The sequence below is a fragment of the Erithacus rubecula genome (genome assembly GCF_903797595.1).
Source record: "Erithacus rubecula genome assembly, chromosome: 1".
In the NCBI taxonomy this organism is placed as follows: Eukaryota; Metazoa; Chordata; class Aves; order Passeriformes; family Muscicapidae; genus Erithacus; species Erithacus rubecula.
In genome coordinates, this window is record NC_136658.1 from 79,079,726 (window position 1) to 79,093,392 (window position 13,667).

Genomic DNA, 13,667 nt, shown 5'->3' on the forward strand with positions numbered 1-13,667 from the left:
GTGTGACTGGTCCTGCACAAGCCCAGGTTCTCCTGTGAGGAAGATCAGTCCTTAGCAGATATATACAAACCGCCAAAAAATTCTGTCTTGTGTATTTGCAGGCAAAGAAATGCTAAGGAAAATACCAGACCCAAATTTTTGAACTTTCTCACTGCCCAACTATAGGTTGTTTTGGTTTGGTTCATCTTAGGCTACAATATCATGTTAGCTGAAAAAAGTGTCTGACTGCAGAAATTAAAAGAAAATGTCCAAAGCATTTCCTGAATAACATAATGTCACATTTGCAAAAATCTTTGCAGTCATGTAAATTTGAGAGGCATAATCCATTTTGTTTGCTTCAACTTCCACCAACTTCAGATGTGGCTCTGACTCTTAGTCACTTTCCCATTTGCTTTACATGACATCTGACATGCAGTTATGTAATCTGCATGTAATGGATTTATTTTTTCTTTTTTTCCTGCCGTTCTTGGATGTTTTCAGCAAGCAAGATTTCAGTTAACCCCTACCTTCCACTCCCAACACAGGCACAGTAGCAGGAAGGTGAATGTGTATGTGCTCAGATCCACCAACTGCTACTTCACAGACTTTAAATTTTAAATGTCTTTGCTTTTCAGTCTACTCTGCTCAGTCTTGTCCAACTTTACCCAGTGATTCTTACTAGAGGGACATGTTAATAGTAATCCTTTTCAAATCATTGGGTGAAAAAACTAGGTAAGTGAAATGAGTAACAGCTTAGTCACAGCACATGTGAGGAAGGGCTCAGCTGCAGAATTTTGTCACTAGAACCACATAGTGGCATTGGCTCAGTCCTTGTCAGTATTTTCAGTACCTTGAGAACAGTGATTTCAAATCTTCTACTCACTAAAGGACTTAATTTTCTTATTCTGTGTAGCCTAAAAGAAACACATCCAATACATGTGTAATCACAGTTCAGTGTGATCTGAAATTGTCTATCCATCAAATAATGCTCTACTTGGGCACCACCACCCACCTCAGTGACCACTGCCACCTTGGATAACTTTTCTGAAGCATCATCTTTCCATGTCACACATATTTGTGATGCAAAGTGTGTGTCAGTGTGCCTGACTGATTTTGATGAGAGGATTTGCCTGCTGTTGTGCTGGCATGACTGGTGAGGTTCTAGGTGATGTGAAGGTGGAAATTACAGTATCACCTGACCAGCATCTTCAGGCTGCCCAAACACTGGCTGAATTAGTTTTAACTGATCCATTTGTAAGTATGAGGAGTGGCTCACCATCCCTGGAAGTGTCCAAGAAATGACTGGATGTGGCACTGAATTGCATGGCTTAGTTGAAGAGATAGTAGTGTTAGGTCAAAGATTGGACTCAATGATTCTTGAGGTATTTTTCAACCTTAATCGTTCTGTGATTCAATGATTTTGAACTGTAACCTGGAGTAATTTATCAGGTTTCTGTCTGTAATACCTTTCCCGTGTCTGTTAAGTATGTTATTCCCTTTGCTGGGAGAAAGCAGGAAACAAATGAGGAGCTTGCTTAGGTTCTATTTAACAAGACCCCAATGCCATCTCTTGAGTGTCTTGATACTGTTTTTATTATCCTTCACTCTTCCCTTCCTCACACTGAGCCACTGAATGGTTGCTCACAGCTCATGGCTAGGTTTTGGTGGACTGTAGCCAAACTATGCCTCACTCTGGTGTTTTTGCCCCAGAGGAGAGTTACTGCACAAGGTTCTATAAACCAGTGCAGTCTGTTACAACCCCATCACTCTTTTAGCAAGTTGTGAGCATTTCCACTCTGACCACTGCTGCATACTGGGAAAAACACAAAAATGGTTTGCAAGTGTGTCCAGCATGAATTCAGCCTCTTTTAGATATTTGCTGTGTTCTGACCTGCTGCAAAAAGCTTCCCAGGTGAGTCTTTGACCAAAAGGTAATCATTAACTGTGTCGAAGGCAGTGGGTGTGCCAAGAGCTGTTTGTGTTCAGCTGTGGTATAAGCTGGGGAAAGTACAGCTCTGGAAGGCTCCCCAGCACTGGAACCTGTCCAGGAACAACTGTTCCCAGCATTAGTTTGGCCAGGATTTACAAGTAATGTCCTGAACAGTTCCTGGACATAGTCCAGAGGTTAGCTCAGGCCAGGGCTAATTTCTAAAGGTAGTTTGCATGTGTCCACCTTATTTAGGAGTTTAAGAAAGTATGTCTGAACTCTTATGTGTAAATTGGCCCCTGTACAAGAAAATAGTCCCAGGAATGTTTAGTCTAATAACTAAACATCTATCAAATATCAACACTCAAATGCCTAGTGTGAAAATTTGGGCAAATCTCATTTTTCTATCTCACTGCCCATGTGTACTTGAAGAGCTCCAGAAAAACTTCTAGTATGAATTGGCCCATTTTTGACAGTAGAACAATGGAATTCAGCCATCAGAATTTTTAAAATTACACTCATCTCAATAAATTAATTATTAATCTTTTTAATATGAAACAGGAAACCAATTATTTTTCCTTAAGATTGAAACATAACTAAAAATTATTGAATAAAATATTTCATTTCATATTTACAAAAGAGAAGATATCCAGTAAGGAGAGCTTATCCAAACAGTTAAAATTAGCCAAAGCTAAAAGCAAATACAATGGCATTCAAAAAGATTGCATGTGAGGTATCATTCTCTCTTGGCTGCATCACTGTTTTTGCAAGAAAAGAAAAGAAATTGAAGAAAGCCTATTATATTATTCAAGGCTTTCCACAGGGATACACAGTTGTCTATGAAATGCACTTTCAGACTCCTGCATTTCCTTGGTTATCTCCCCATGTCAGCAACTAATACTATCTCTTCATTTTCAGACGTTATTGACTGAATTTTGCTCTCCATCAGCTGAAAGGAAAATAAAAACTTCCATCAGTTTTATACAAAATGTTAGGTTAGCCTCTATTTATGCACAATTCTGAGAGTATTTTGCCTGGTTTTGCTGCGTGTGACCACCTGTGTACCCTGAGACTGGAATGGGAGAAACCCCATGGTTCTGGAAGAGCACTGCATTTAATTTCCCTTAAAGAACTCGCTGATTATTGTTTTTTTCTTCAGAATATGGCAAAGAGAAGAATGATCCTTGGTAGTAAGTTCCTTATTATTTAAAAATTTAGCCAGTAGAGTTCTGTGTGTATTTCACACATTTAATATAAAAATAAAAAAAGAATATACCTCTGGATTTGTATCAGCCTGTGTAAGAAAAGCAGGTTTTGGTCCTGGAATCTGTGGAAATGCTGCCTTCCAACAGGCAGTCCTGGAAACCAAAATGTATTGAATACAAAATTAAAATTGAATAACCTAATGTGAAAAACACCCTTGCACCTTTGAAACAGCTCTCATCTTCCTTTTCAGTCTTATACCTAAGACCCAACACAGAATGAACATATGTCAGGAAAACATAAATAATTCGGATGGTAATAGATTCACTTTTGATTAAAGATTTACTAGCAGTAAATTTCCTTCTTTAATACAAAAAGAAAATTGTCCTGCTATGTCACTACAAACAGTGAAAAATGGGGGTAAAAATGTTAACAAGTTAAGAGCTGTATCTTCTCTGAATTACTGTATATTTCTATGCAAAGTGTATCATATAGCAGAATATACTCTTTCTTTCTAATTATTTTTCACTTATATGGTTTATTTTATCTGTCCTACAGAGACATCTTCACCTTATTTGTTTAAAAACCTTAGGTGCTACACACACACAGAAAAAATAAGTGTATAAATTGAGTTTACCTTTTGGAGAAAAAGATTGTGATGGTTGCTAATAAGGGTGTTGCAACCCCAAGTAAAATCCATACAGAAGAAGATATAATTTCCTCATTTCCTGATAAGGAAAAATTCACAAATTAGTAGTAATAGTAGTAGTAGTAGTCATATGAGCAATAGGTCATAGAATTACAGGACATAGAATAGTTTGGGTTGGAAGTGCCCTTTAGAGATCATCTAATTGCAGCCACTCTGGCACAGGCAGGGATGCCTTCCACTAGCAGATTGCTGAGAGCCCCAGCCTGGCTTTGAAGACTTTCAGGGATGGGCCATCCACAACCTCTCTGGGCCACCTGTGCCAGTGCCTCATCACCTCATCAGAATGAATTCTGTTTTTTATCACTTTAGCAGAAATGTCTGATGGGAAGAATTAACATTGATCCTATTTGTTCACTCTCTGCAGTGAGCCCACTACAGCTGCAAAGGTGTAATTTTTCATGTTTCTTCCAGTGTTAGAATGTTAAGAAGTCAATTAAATTTCTGCCTACTCTTCCCTTTAGTGTGGTGTGAAGCAAAATATTTGCTAATCCTTTGTACATGTGTGTGTCTGTAGGTGTGTGACAATGTGTGAGGTGGACAGGACATCACTGGGGAAGAGTAGCCCAGGACACGGATTTGTTCTTACCAAACTCAACAGGTGCACTCCACTCCCCCCAGGCTGGGTTCACGAAGCAGGCACTGCCAGCTGCTCTCATTCTCAAGATATACTTCTTTCTTGTGTTGGATCTTAGATATACATTACTATTTCCCCCTTCCTAAAACATAAAAAAGCCAAAAACACCAAAAAAACCACCCTAAAAAACTGTGTGGCTTTTCTTTGTTCCATGGCTGTGTTGAAAATATGCATGTACAATCAGTGAAACTTTCAAGAGGCTATGAAAGCATTGCTTATAGAAGACTTGAAAGAGAAAAAGAAATCATTATTATTATTTATATAATATACACGCAAATACGTATCTCAAAAATAACCTGACACACATTCAACTTTTTACATTTAGAAGCATTTCATCTTTTTCATAAAAGCATAACCTGTGATATGGTTTGACTTACTGATAATTTCCCTAAGCACATAGAGAGATAGAAAAACCATCTCGTTTTAGTACTGTTAGAACTGAGTGAGTTGAGGAATAAGGTGTCTGTGCACCTGCCTCAGTCTCTGCATTATGAATTTTCAGAAAAAGCATAATTTTTTTGCCAAACCTGCAAAATAAGTAGATGACTGCAGTACTTAGTGCTACCATAATTTACTCTTGCTCTTGGAGACTTTTGCACAGAGGTGGGATGTGCAAGATGCACTGATCAAAAGGAGGTGTAGCATATCTGGATGACAACCTCCATCCCAAAAGGGCTGTTGTGGTCTTTGTTTTCATAAACAAAATTGAATTCCTAGGAGATAGCTTATCTTTTCCCTGCTTTCAAAGTCTGTTCCAAATATTTTAAAAGGAGAGTGGACAATATAATGAAAAATGGGAGACTTTTCAAAATACTTACAGAAAAACAATAAAGTTCTGCCCCTGAAAGTATAATAAATTAAATATGCCACGATGATTTAGCAGCTTGATGCATTCATGAAATCCATAAATAAGGTTCCCATAAAGCATAGGACACTGAGCACATACTGATTTAAAGTTATTTACATACTATATACTTTTCACAGTTGACAATGAAATGAACATGTATTGCTGATTAATAGAACAGACTTACTTGTATAGAAGTATATATGGGTTTTTCTTTAAGATTATCCTGTAAATTGAAAGAAAAAATTAAAGCAACTAATTTTATCATTGCTTGTTTTATGTTTCAATAATATTTAATTTTTATCTATTTAAAATTTTTCTGCATTCTCTTTCTCAGGTACCTCATGGTTTGTTTGGAAGACCTAGTGATTTGTCTAACATTTAGTATCTAATATCTAATTCATCTACAATGCCAAGTTTATATAATTATTAATTCTGCTATGGGAAGATATTTGTTTTCCTTGTCATCACAGCTGAGATACAATTTTATTTCAGATTGAAACAACACAAGGCAAACGACATCTAAATGAAAACTATAAGTTTATTCTTACACACACCAGGAAATTTTAAAAAAATAAAAATAAAAAAAATATATATATAAAGCTGTGAAATAAACTTTTTAATTCACATCTAATGCTTTAATATTACAATAAGTGTCACTATGTAATTGCAAATGTTATGTAAATATTATTTTGTTTTCTTTTAGATGAAAATATTTAGGACTGGCATGGATTCACAGATTAGATAGATAGATAAATAGATAGAATAATTTTTTCTCATCTTATTTGATTAGCCATAATAACTACCACATAATATACTGACCACACACAACTAAGGACTGCAGACTATATAATCTCTTTATACAATTACAATAATTTTTGTAATTATTTTGCAGTACATAATTTTAGACTTATCCACACTTATATTTTCAAACAATTGCAAGCATGCTCATGTAGCATCTGAATATGAAGCTGTTCAGCCTGGAGAAGAAAGGTTCTGGAGAGAGCTTACAGCACCTTCCAAGACCTAAAGGGTCCTACAGGAAGGCTGGAGAGGGATTATTCACAAGGGTATGTATTGATAGCCCATGAGGAATGACCTTAAGATGAAGAAGGGAAGGTTTAGATTAGACATTAGGAAGAAATTCTTTACTGTGCTGGTGGTGAGGCACCACAACTGGTGGAGTCTTGTCCAGTTCTGACAACTGGACTGAACACACAGCCACATATTTTTTGAGCACTTCAAGTGATTCCATCACTTTCCTGAACAGCTTGCTCAAATGCCTGACCACCCTAATATTCCATTTAGACCACCCCTAGTGCAACTTGAGGCCATCTCCTCTTGTCCTGTGGTTTGGCTCTTGGGACAAGAGACTGACTCCCATCTGGCTACAATCCCTTTTCAGGTGGATGTAGAGAGCATTAAGGTATTCCCTGAGTCTTTTTTTGCAGGCTAGGCAGCCCCAGCTCCATCAGACATTCCCCATAAAACTTGTGCTTCAGACCCTTCACCAGCTTAGCTGCTCTTCTCTGGGCACACCTGAAGTCTGGTGCAGAAAATCAGGCAAGTGTTCCAGGTGAGCATGGCAGGACATGAAGATTGAGTCTGAACTCAGAGGCTAAAGGGAATTATACAAAAGGTAGAAGAAGGGATGTGGGAGGAATACAAAGATATCATCTGCACATAGAGGAATGGAGGCAGGAAAGACAGAGCTTAGCTGGAGTCAAGACTAGTGAGGGAGGTGAATACAAGAGAGTTTTTTATAAGTTCATTGACAATAAGAGAGGCTATGGAAAAAGCAGGCCTGTTGCTGAATTGGGTGAACAAAAGACATAAGGGAGGTAGAGGTATTTGGTGTCTTTTTAGCTCAGTTTGCCCTGCTAAGTTTTGCCTTCGGTTCTCTCAGATATCCTGATCTATAAAGCCTTAACAAAAAACATCACTGAAGAAGAAATTTTTTTCAGACATGAAAAAGTGATTGAAATTATGTTGCTCACGGTGTTATCCTCATTTTTTTTTTCTTTTTTTCCTCCCAATGCAAGAGACTTCACTTGTGAAAAGTAAAGTTTAAAGGCTGACTGCAACACTTTTGTTGTCATAGTGTATTGGTAAAAAACCCTCAATTTTGGACCTGTCAGTGATAAAGCAATAAATTTGGCAGAAGAAATTTTTATGGGTAAATCTTCCAAAGATATGATTATAGTTGCATCTTCTAAGTGTCAAAGGAGCCTATACTGCTCAATTGATGGAATAATTGCTATACCTTGACATAATTACCTTGGTGAAAAATGCTTATGATGATGAAAAAAAGTCAAAAAATTCAGAGAAGATGTGAATTGAGTATTCTTTATAAAATAGCATTACATATATTGAAAGTTTTTTAAAAGTATGTATTACTTTACTGCGACAGACTTTTATTTCTATGTCAGATAGTTTTCAATAATGTTACAGCAGCCAAGGGATTCAGAGAATTCAGAAGAAATTCCAAATACCTAAGGAGTGCCTCTCAGCCACTAAGTAGGTGGCCAAATCTGGTTGTAGTTCAGAAAGATTTTTCCTTTGTAGTCTCTGTCTGCCACCCTGTGGCCTTTTAATGCAATTCTGCTGCAGTGTTTTATATCTGCTCTTGCCAAAAGACTTGTGAAATCAAGGTCACCCCACCACTAACCTGTCCTTGGTCACACTGCCTTTCTGCTTCCTCTCACATATATTTTCCTTTTATTTATCATTATAAATCTTCAACTTTTGGACCAACAGGTGTGATGCTTGTATCTGGGTAAGCTATTTGCATTTCATACATGTAAAAAATTTCATTCACTTCTATTAACTCAAAATTGTTAAGTGAATGCACATTTCTCTTTTCACTCTTTAAAGCCCAGCTCTGCCCTTCCACAGAGATCCAGATTCCACTGGAAATACTTCAATTCAGGGGCAACTCCAACAAGTTTTAGTGAAAGAAGTGCCTTTTCTAAGTGCTGTAACAGACAAAGCTGTGGTGTGTTTGAAACTTGATTAACCATGCTTCTCCTCCAGGACTGTCCCAGACATCCACTGAATCCCCAGCAGTGTCTTACTCAAAGAGGCAGGGATTAGAAAATAAAATTGGGGCAGTATGGAATAGCAGGATTTGGTATGGATCTGAAAAGTGCAGTCCCAAAGGAATAAAGTGCTATGTGTGGGGAAGGCTGCATCATAGAAAAGAGACTTATTTTCTTTTCACTCATGTGTAAATGTAAATATATTAATTAAAGCATAAGTGAGGACTTTCTTACCTTATACTTTATATTAATTTCATATTTAAAACACTTGTCTTTGTTAGAATGATTTATTTGGGGTCGTTGCCATTGAATCATGCAAGCATTTTTAATTTCATCACAGTTGACTGTAATATTTGATGGAGGCATGAGCTTTTCTGAAATGATATAACCAAGAGTTCAAATAATTAAAATCACCTGATCTCTTTTTGATTTGATGAAAGAGGGTGAAATTGCAAGTAGAACCTCTGTGAAAAAAGATACTAGTTTGTGCCTATTTTTGTCAGGACCTATTAAAAATAGTTGAAAGACTAAGTTTTAAAAATCATGTACACAGGATCATAGATTAAAAAAAAGGGGCTAAGAGGGAACAAGATATAGCAGCATACAAAGAAACAATCCCCTCCATTTACTTTTCTAGAGGAATAAGGTAGAATACTGCCTTCTTTTTAAGAGAATGTTTATTACTGCAGATGAACAAGCTGCTGCTATCCCTAAAGTAAGAAATTCAAAGATCTTTTTTTTTTCTCTAAGCCCCCTCGTGATGTTTCTGTGACATGAAGGTGGTGCCTTCAACGTCAACTATGCACTTTATTCCCTCCTTGCAAAAGAAATACACATTTAAGGAAGACACTCCATTTTTAATAGTCTAGACAACTTCTTCATGTCTTGCCCCTCACTTCACTGATGTAGGCAAAAGTATGAGGGCCTTTATTTTTATCATTGCCAATGACTTAATAATTGGAACAGCAAAAGACAGTCACTCATGGCAGAAAGGGTGACAAAAGGCTGCTCAAGTTTAATATTAACTAGAATGCTACTTTACATCAGTATTTAGGGACAGCCTGGCCTGTTTGTGATGGGCTATTTGGTCAAAGAACAATCTTGTATCTGCCATGAGTGACATTACTGCTTAATATCTTCTTATAGAATGAAACCTTTTTTGTTCAATCTTTTGGCACAACACCAGGACCAGTGTGACATTTCCAGTGAGACTTTGCTGCAGTAACAGTGACTGCACAGGATGCTTTCAAGCACAGCACCACAGGTGTAAGGTATTTTATATATGTCTCAATTAATTTACTCCAGGGTATGGCGTCCTTTGTGTCATCCCCACTGGCAATGAAAAGCAGAAATCAGTACTCAGATAAACTTCTAGTAAGTCTCTCCTCTATTGAGTGGTATTTGGCCATCACTGAAAGAGCAGCAGGGGAAAGTACAGTTTTTTAAAGTCTTATGGACCTTGCTTGAGAAAAACCTAAAACTCATGAGGGTAGATTGCTAAAGAATCTCAAACAGAACACAGGTATGGAGCTTCCCTGTTTAATTCCCTTCCTTGTCTTTTGCTTGGGGAATAGATTTTCTTGAGGAAGATTCAGTCTCTTGCTCTCAACTCTAGGTGAGACAGGGTACATGGCTCCTTCTCAGGATAAATGCCCTACTATTTTCATACAATAATAAAATTATTTTCATTCAATAATTAAAATAAAGCTGAAATAAATTATTTACTTACCAATTTTATACAGGTCAATGTACTCATCATAGAACTGGATCAGGGAGTCTTTGCTAGACCCATTCACCAGGAAGTAAGCTTTTTCACTCCCTATGCTCACGTTTTGGAAGATACATCCCGTATTTCTGAAATTTTCATCTTTAATGTAAAGCTCACATTCCTTCTGATTATCCTCTCTGCATACAGCAAAGTATTTTAGTTAAACATGGGCACTGTGATGTGCTGAATGAGAATTCAGAATTCTCTGGACCAAACAAACTTACCTTGACTCCTGCCAGTAGAGAAAATACTGTGTGTCTGCTGGAGCATCCCTTCCTGCCTGCCACGTGCAGTTCATGAGGAAGATGTTATAAATCACACAGGAGAAGTTTTCAATGGCTGACCCATTCATGCCTGCAAACACAGGAATATCCATGATGAGGAAAAATCATGTGATTCCTCCAAGCTGGAGGATGATGGCACACACTTGGGTATGTTAGATTCCAGCTAGTTATTGCTTGGGTTTAGGAATGACTTTTTTTTTTTTTTTTTTTTTTTTTTTGCTAACACTGAAAGTTATTTGCCCTGATTGAATGGAAGATTTTTTATGGATAAATCCTCCAAAGATGCAATTATAGCTGCAGCAAAACAATTTATGTGACAAAAAAGCTGGTGCTATCAGGAACACTGCATAAACTTTATAGACATTCATTGAATGACTGCTATTTTAAGGTCTAAAGATTGTTTTTCTATCTGCTGTATAGAAAGTTAAGGATGAACAGATGTCAGGCAAGTGGGTAAATAGCTCCAAGTAAAAAATATCAAAATAGGTCAGAGTAATATCCATCAACTGAAGTTACCTAATGCTGAATGTAGTAAGTTTGCTGAAGGTGTTAGCTCGTGTGTTTTCAAGGATGTAGATTAGATACAAGGAAGAAAACCTTCACTGTGAGGGCAGTGAGGCAATGGAACAGGTTACCCAGAGAAGCTTGGATGCACCATCCTTGGAAGTATTTGAGGCTGGGTTTGTTGGGGCATTGAGCAAACAGGTGTACCTGAGCATGTCCCTGGAGGGGCTGGAACTGAGTGTTCTTCAAGGCCCTCTCCAACTCAAATAATTCTGTGGATATGATTCTATGATTGAGGAACAGTGTTTCACTTCTAAAATTCAGTATCAAACACAGTAAAAAATCAAAATTGTGTCTAGGATCTTTCTTAGCATGCAGAAGGTACTTTATTTGTAAAAAAAAAAAGCTTCATTCAACTTAGTTCCATATATTCCTCTGACAGCTTTTCAGATTTTGTCTGGGACATCCAGACACCACTCTACTCTTGAACTTCCTAAAAATTCAGTAAATACTTCAGTAAACAAAACAGTTGGAAATAAAAAGATGGACCTACCTTTTATTTCAAAATGTCTTTACTTCTTTTATCATTCTATTATGGTCTTCAGGTTCAGAGAAGGTGGAAAGACTGCATCTTAAAAGACTGTATAACTATAAATAGGGCTGTCTCCCTTGGTGCTTGTGTTTTGGGGAACCATCTTAGCATCGGAAGTGTTGTGAAATAAATGTTCATCACTTCCCCCCTGATTCATAGCAAATTCTGTAATTGCCCAACTTAGGATTTCTTATAATATGAACAAGAAGTTAGCTTGCTAAATTTCCCCTTTTGTTGCACCAGAGTATGCTGGTGTTTGGGAATCCAGAAAGTGTATAAAAATATTCATTTTTACAAGTATTTCTCTCTAGCTCTAAAAAATAATGAGAAGTAGAAAGCACCTTTCCTTACAAGCCATCTTTGGGGGATGGAAGGTGGGGGTTCTCCATGTGCTGAAAGGCTTTGTTTCACAGAAGACAATGTAACTTGTTTAATATGGAGATTTAAAATCCATGTAAAGTAATTTCATTTCTTCACATTGAAATGAAGCATCATTAGAAAATATGACATTTTTCAAGCACCAAGATATGCCAACATTTTCCTCTTAAAACCTTGCAGGTCCTTTCTGCTTGAAGTTAAAAATTTGTAGGAAAACTTGCATTCTTCTCCTCAACTCATGTAGTATAAACTGACAGGTGTAGTGAACTCATCATATTGGAAACTTTTTGACTGCAAAATTATTTTCTATCCCCCATCCCCCCCCCACCCCCCCCCAAAAAAAAAAGAAAGAAAGGAAAAATAACTTACCTCACTTCTGTTCACATGCAGTACTAAAAACATAGAGTAAGGGATGGAAAAAGAGCCAATATATTATGTGGCACTCCATGGTTGTGTTCATGCATTTAATCACATATTTTAATAACTTGTTGTTAACTGAGGAAATGGACATACCACTTTGAGCATCCAGAACTTTAAAAACTGCAGTCATCTATGAAATCAAGAACCATGAGAGAACCAAGAGAGCATTGTCTGACATTTTGTGGTTTCAGAGGTAAAGATCCAAGGCTATGTTGGCTCTATAAGGACCAATTCAAGGACATTCACTCTCTTCATATGCTAGTAGAGAATAAAAATGTGACAGTTTTTCTGAAGCATATCTATGAGACAAAGGGTGGGAATGACAACTTACATGTATAGGTGGATATTCTGCCAAAAAACAGATTGAGTCAAATAAGCAGGTCATTTTGGTAAGAATCACTATGACCATAGTGTGACCTCTACCACATTGTAAATGTCAACAGACAAAGCAAATGAAAGCTTGGACATCAGGTCTGAGCCCATGATAGTTATTCAGAGGTAAAAGCAGTCCATTTTTAGAAGTCTCTCTTGTACTTTCAGATTAAATAAATTCAATACATAACCATGTATGTATTTTTTTGAACACTGACTGTCACTGTGAGACCTCACTGTTTATTGTGTCCTCATTTCTAAAAGGAAGCACTCAATTTTGTGGTGGTAACACACTGCATTTCATGGAGAAGGGTAGTGACAAGTACCCAAGGAATAAAATCAGAGCCATAAGAAATGTCAGGGAGAGTCAAATGGGACTTGGAAAATGAGGGAGGTCAGAATTTTCATGCCTGCTTTTCCATGCTCCAACTCTGAAGATCTCTTGAGAAGGCAGCAGATAAGCAGTGTGTTTTGTGTGTTCTCTCAGGCTTTCTATCTCTGAAACACAGTGAGGAAGAGTGGAATTCGAGGTTTTGGGATTTGGCTACTTTGTTTTTGAATTACTGCAGCAGAACAATCCAAACAGCCCAGAAGGACACTGCTGTTTTTTGCAGAAAAGGGAACTTTTCTATCCGGGGGATTTCTTTTCTTGTCTATATTTAGAGCAATTCCTTACCTAAGGCTTTCAAAAGTGAAAACTAATTAAACATATTTCAAAAATTCCCAAGAAACAAGGGTGCTACTGAAGGTGCTACCAAAGTCTGTCATCTTTCAGAGACCAGTGGCCTTGCTATGACCAGGAGCTGGAATTAAAATAAGAGAAAAAGGAAGAGAAAGATAAAATATAATAAAAGAGAGAAGAGAAACCCAGGCAGAGACACTAGGGCTGTTTACAGACTTTTGGCTCTACTGGGAGTGAAATCATTGCAGAAATAGTATCAAACACAACATTTCTTAAAAATCACAGAAACAATTTATTGCTCCAACAAAACCCGAGTGTTCACAAGAACTGTAT

The 13,667-nt window shown here is 37.3% G+C and overlaps 1 protein-coding gene across 3 annotated transcripts; it reads right to left on the reverse strand.

Annotated features, from left to right (window-relative positions):
* Positions 1-1,694: 1,694 nt before the first annotated feature.
* On the reverse strand, positions 1,695-12,179 carry LOC306805863 (granulocyte-macrophage colony-stimulating factor receptor subunit alpha-like). 3 transcript variants are annotated; one of them, XM_079314103.1, is made up of 9 exons: positions 11,444-12,179; positions 10,327-10,456; positions 10,064-10,239; positions 8,569-8,708; positions 5,484-5,522; positions 4,405-4,534; positions 3,747-3,837; positions 3,183-3,264; positions 1,695-2,855 (listed from the first exon to the last, which is right to left on the reverse strand). In XM_079314103.1, exons 2-9 carry the CDS (start codon positions 10,452-10,454, stop codon positions 2,781-2,783), a joined length of 861 nt encoding a protein of 286 aa, XP_079170229.1. In that variant the 5' UTR covers positions 10,455-10,456; positions 11,444-12,179; the 3' UTR covers positions 1,695-2,780. The 3 variants fall into 3 exon arrangements, with proteins under 3 accessions (XP_079170229.1, XP_079170228.1, XP_079170230.1); XM_079314102.1 differs by lacking the exon at positions 11,444-12,179 and having other exon boundaries at positions 10,327-11,427; XM_079314104.1 differs by lacking the exons at positions 5,484-5,522; positions 11,444-12,179 and having other exon boundaries at positions 10,327-11,427.
* Positions 12,180-13,667: the final 1,488 nt, after the last annotated feature.

Excerpts from the sequence above, each read along its gene's own strand:
- LOC306805863 (XM_079314102.1), bottom strand. The coding sequence starts at position 10,478 with ATGGATATTCCTGTGTTTGCAGGCATGAATGGGTCAGCCATTGAAAAC. Across the intron at positions 5,523-8,568 it reads AAATTAATATAAAGTATAAG|GATAATCTTAAAGAAAAACC; the intron begins GTAAGAAAGTCC and ends TTCAATTTACAG. Across the intron at positions 2,856-3,182 it reads AGGCTGATACAAATCCAGAG|CTGATGGAGAGCAAAATTCA; the intron begins GTATATTCTTTT and ends TTTTCCTTTCAG.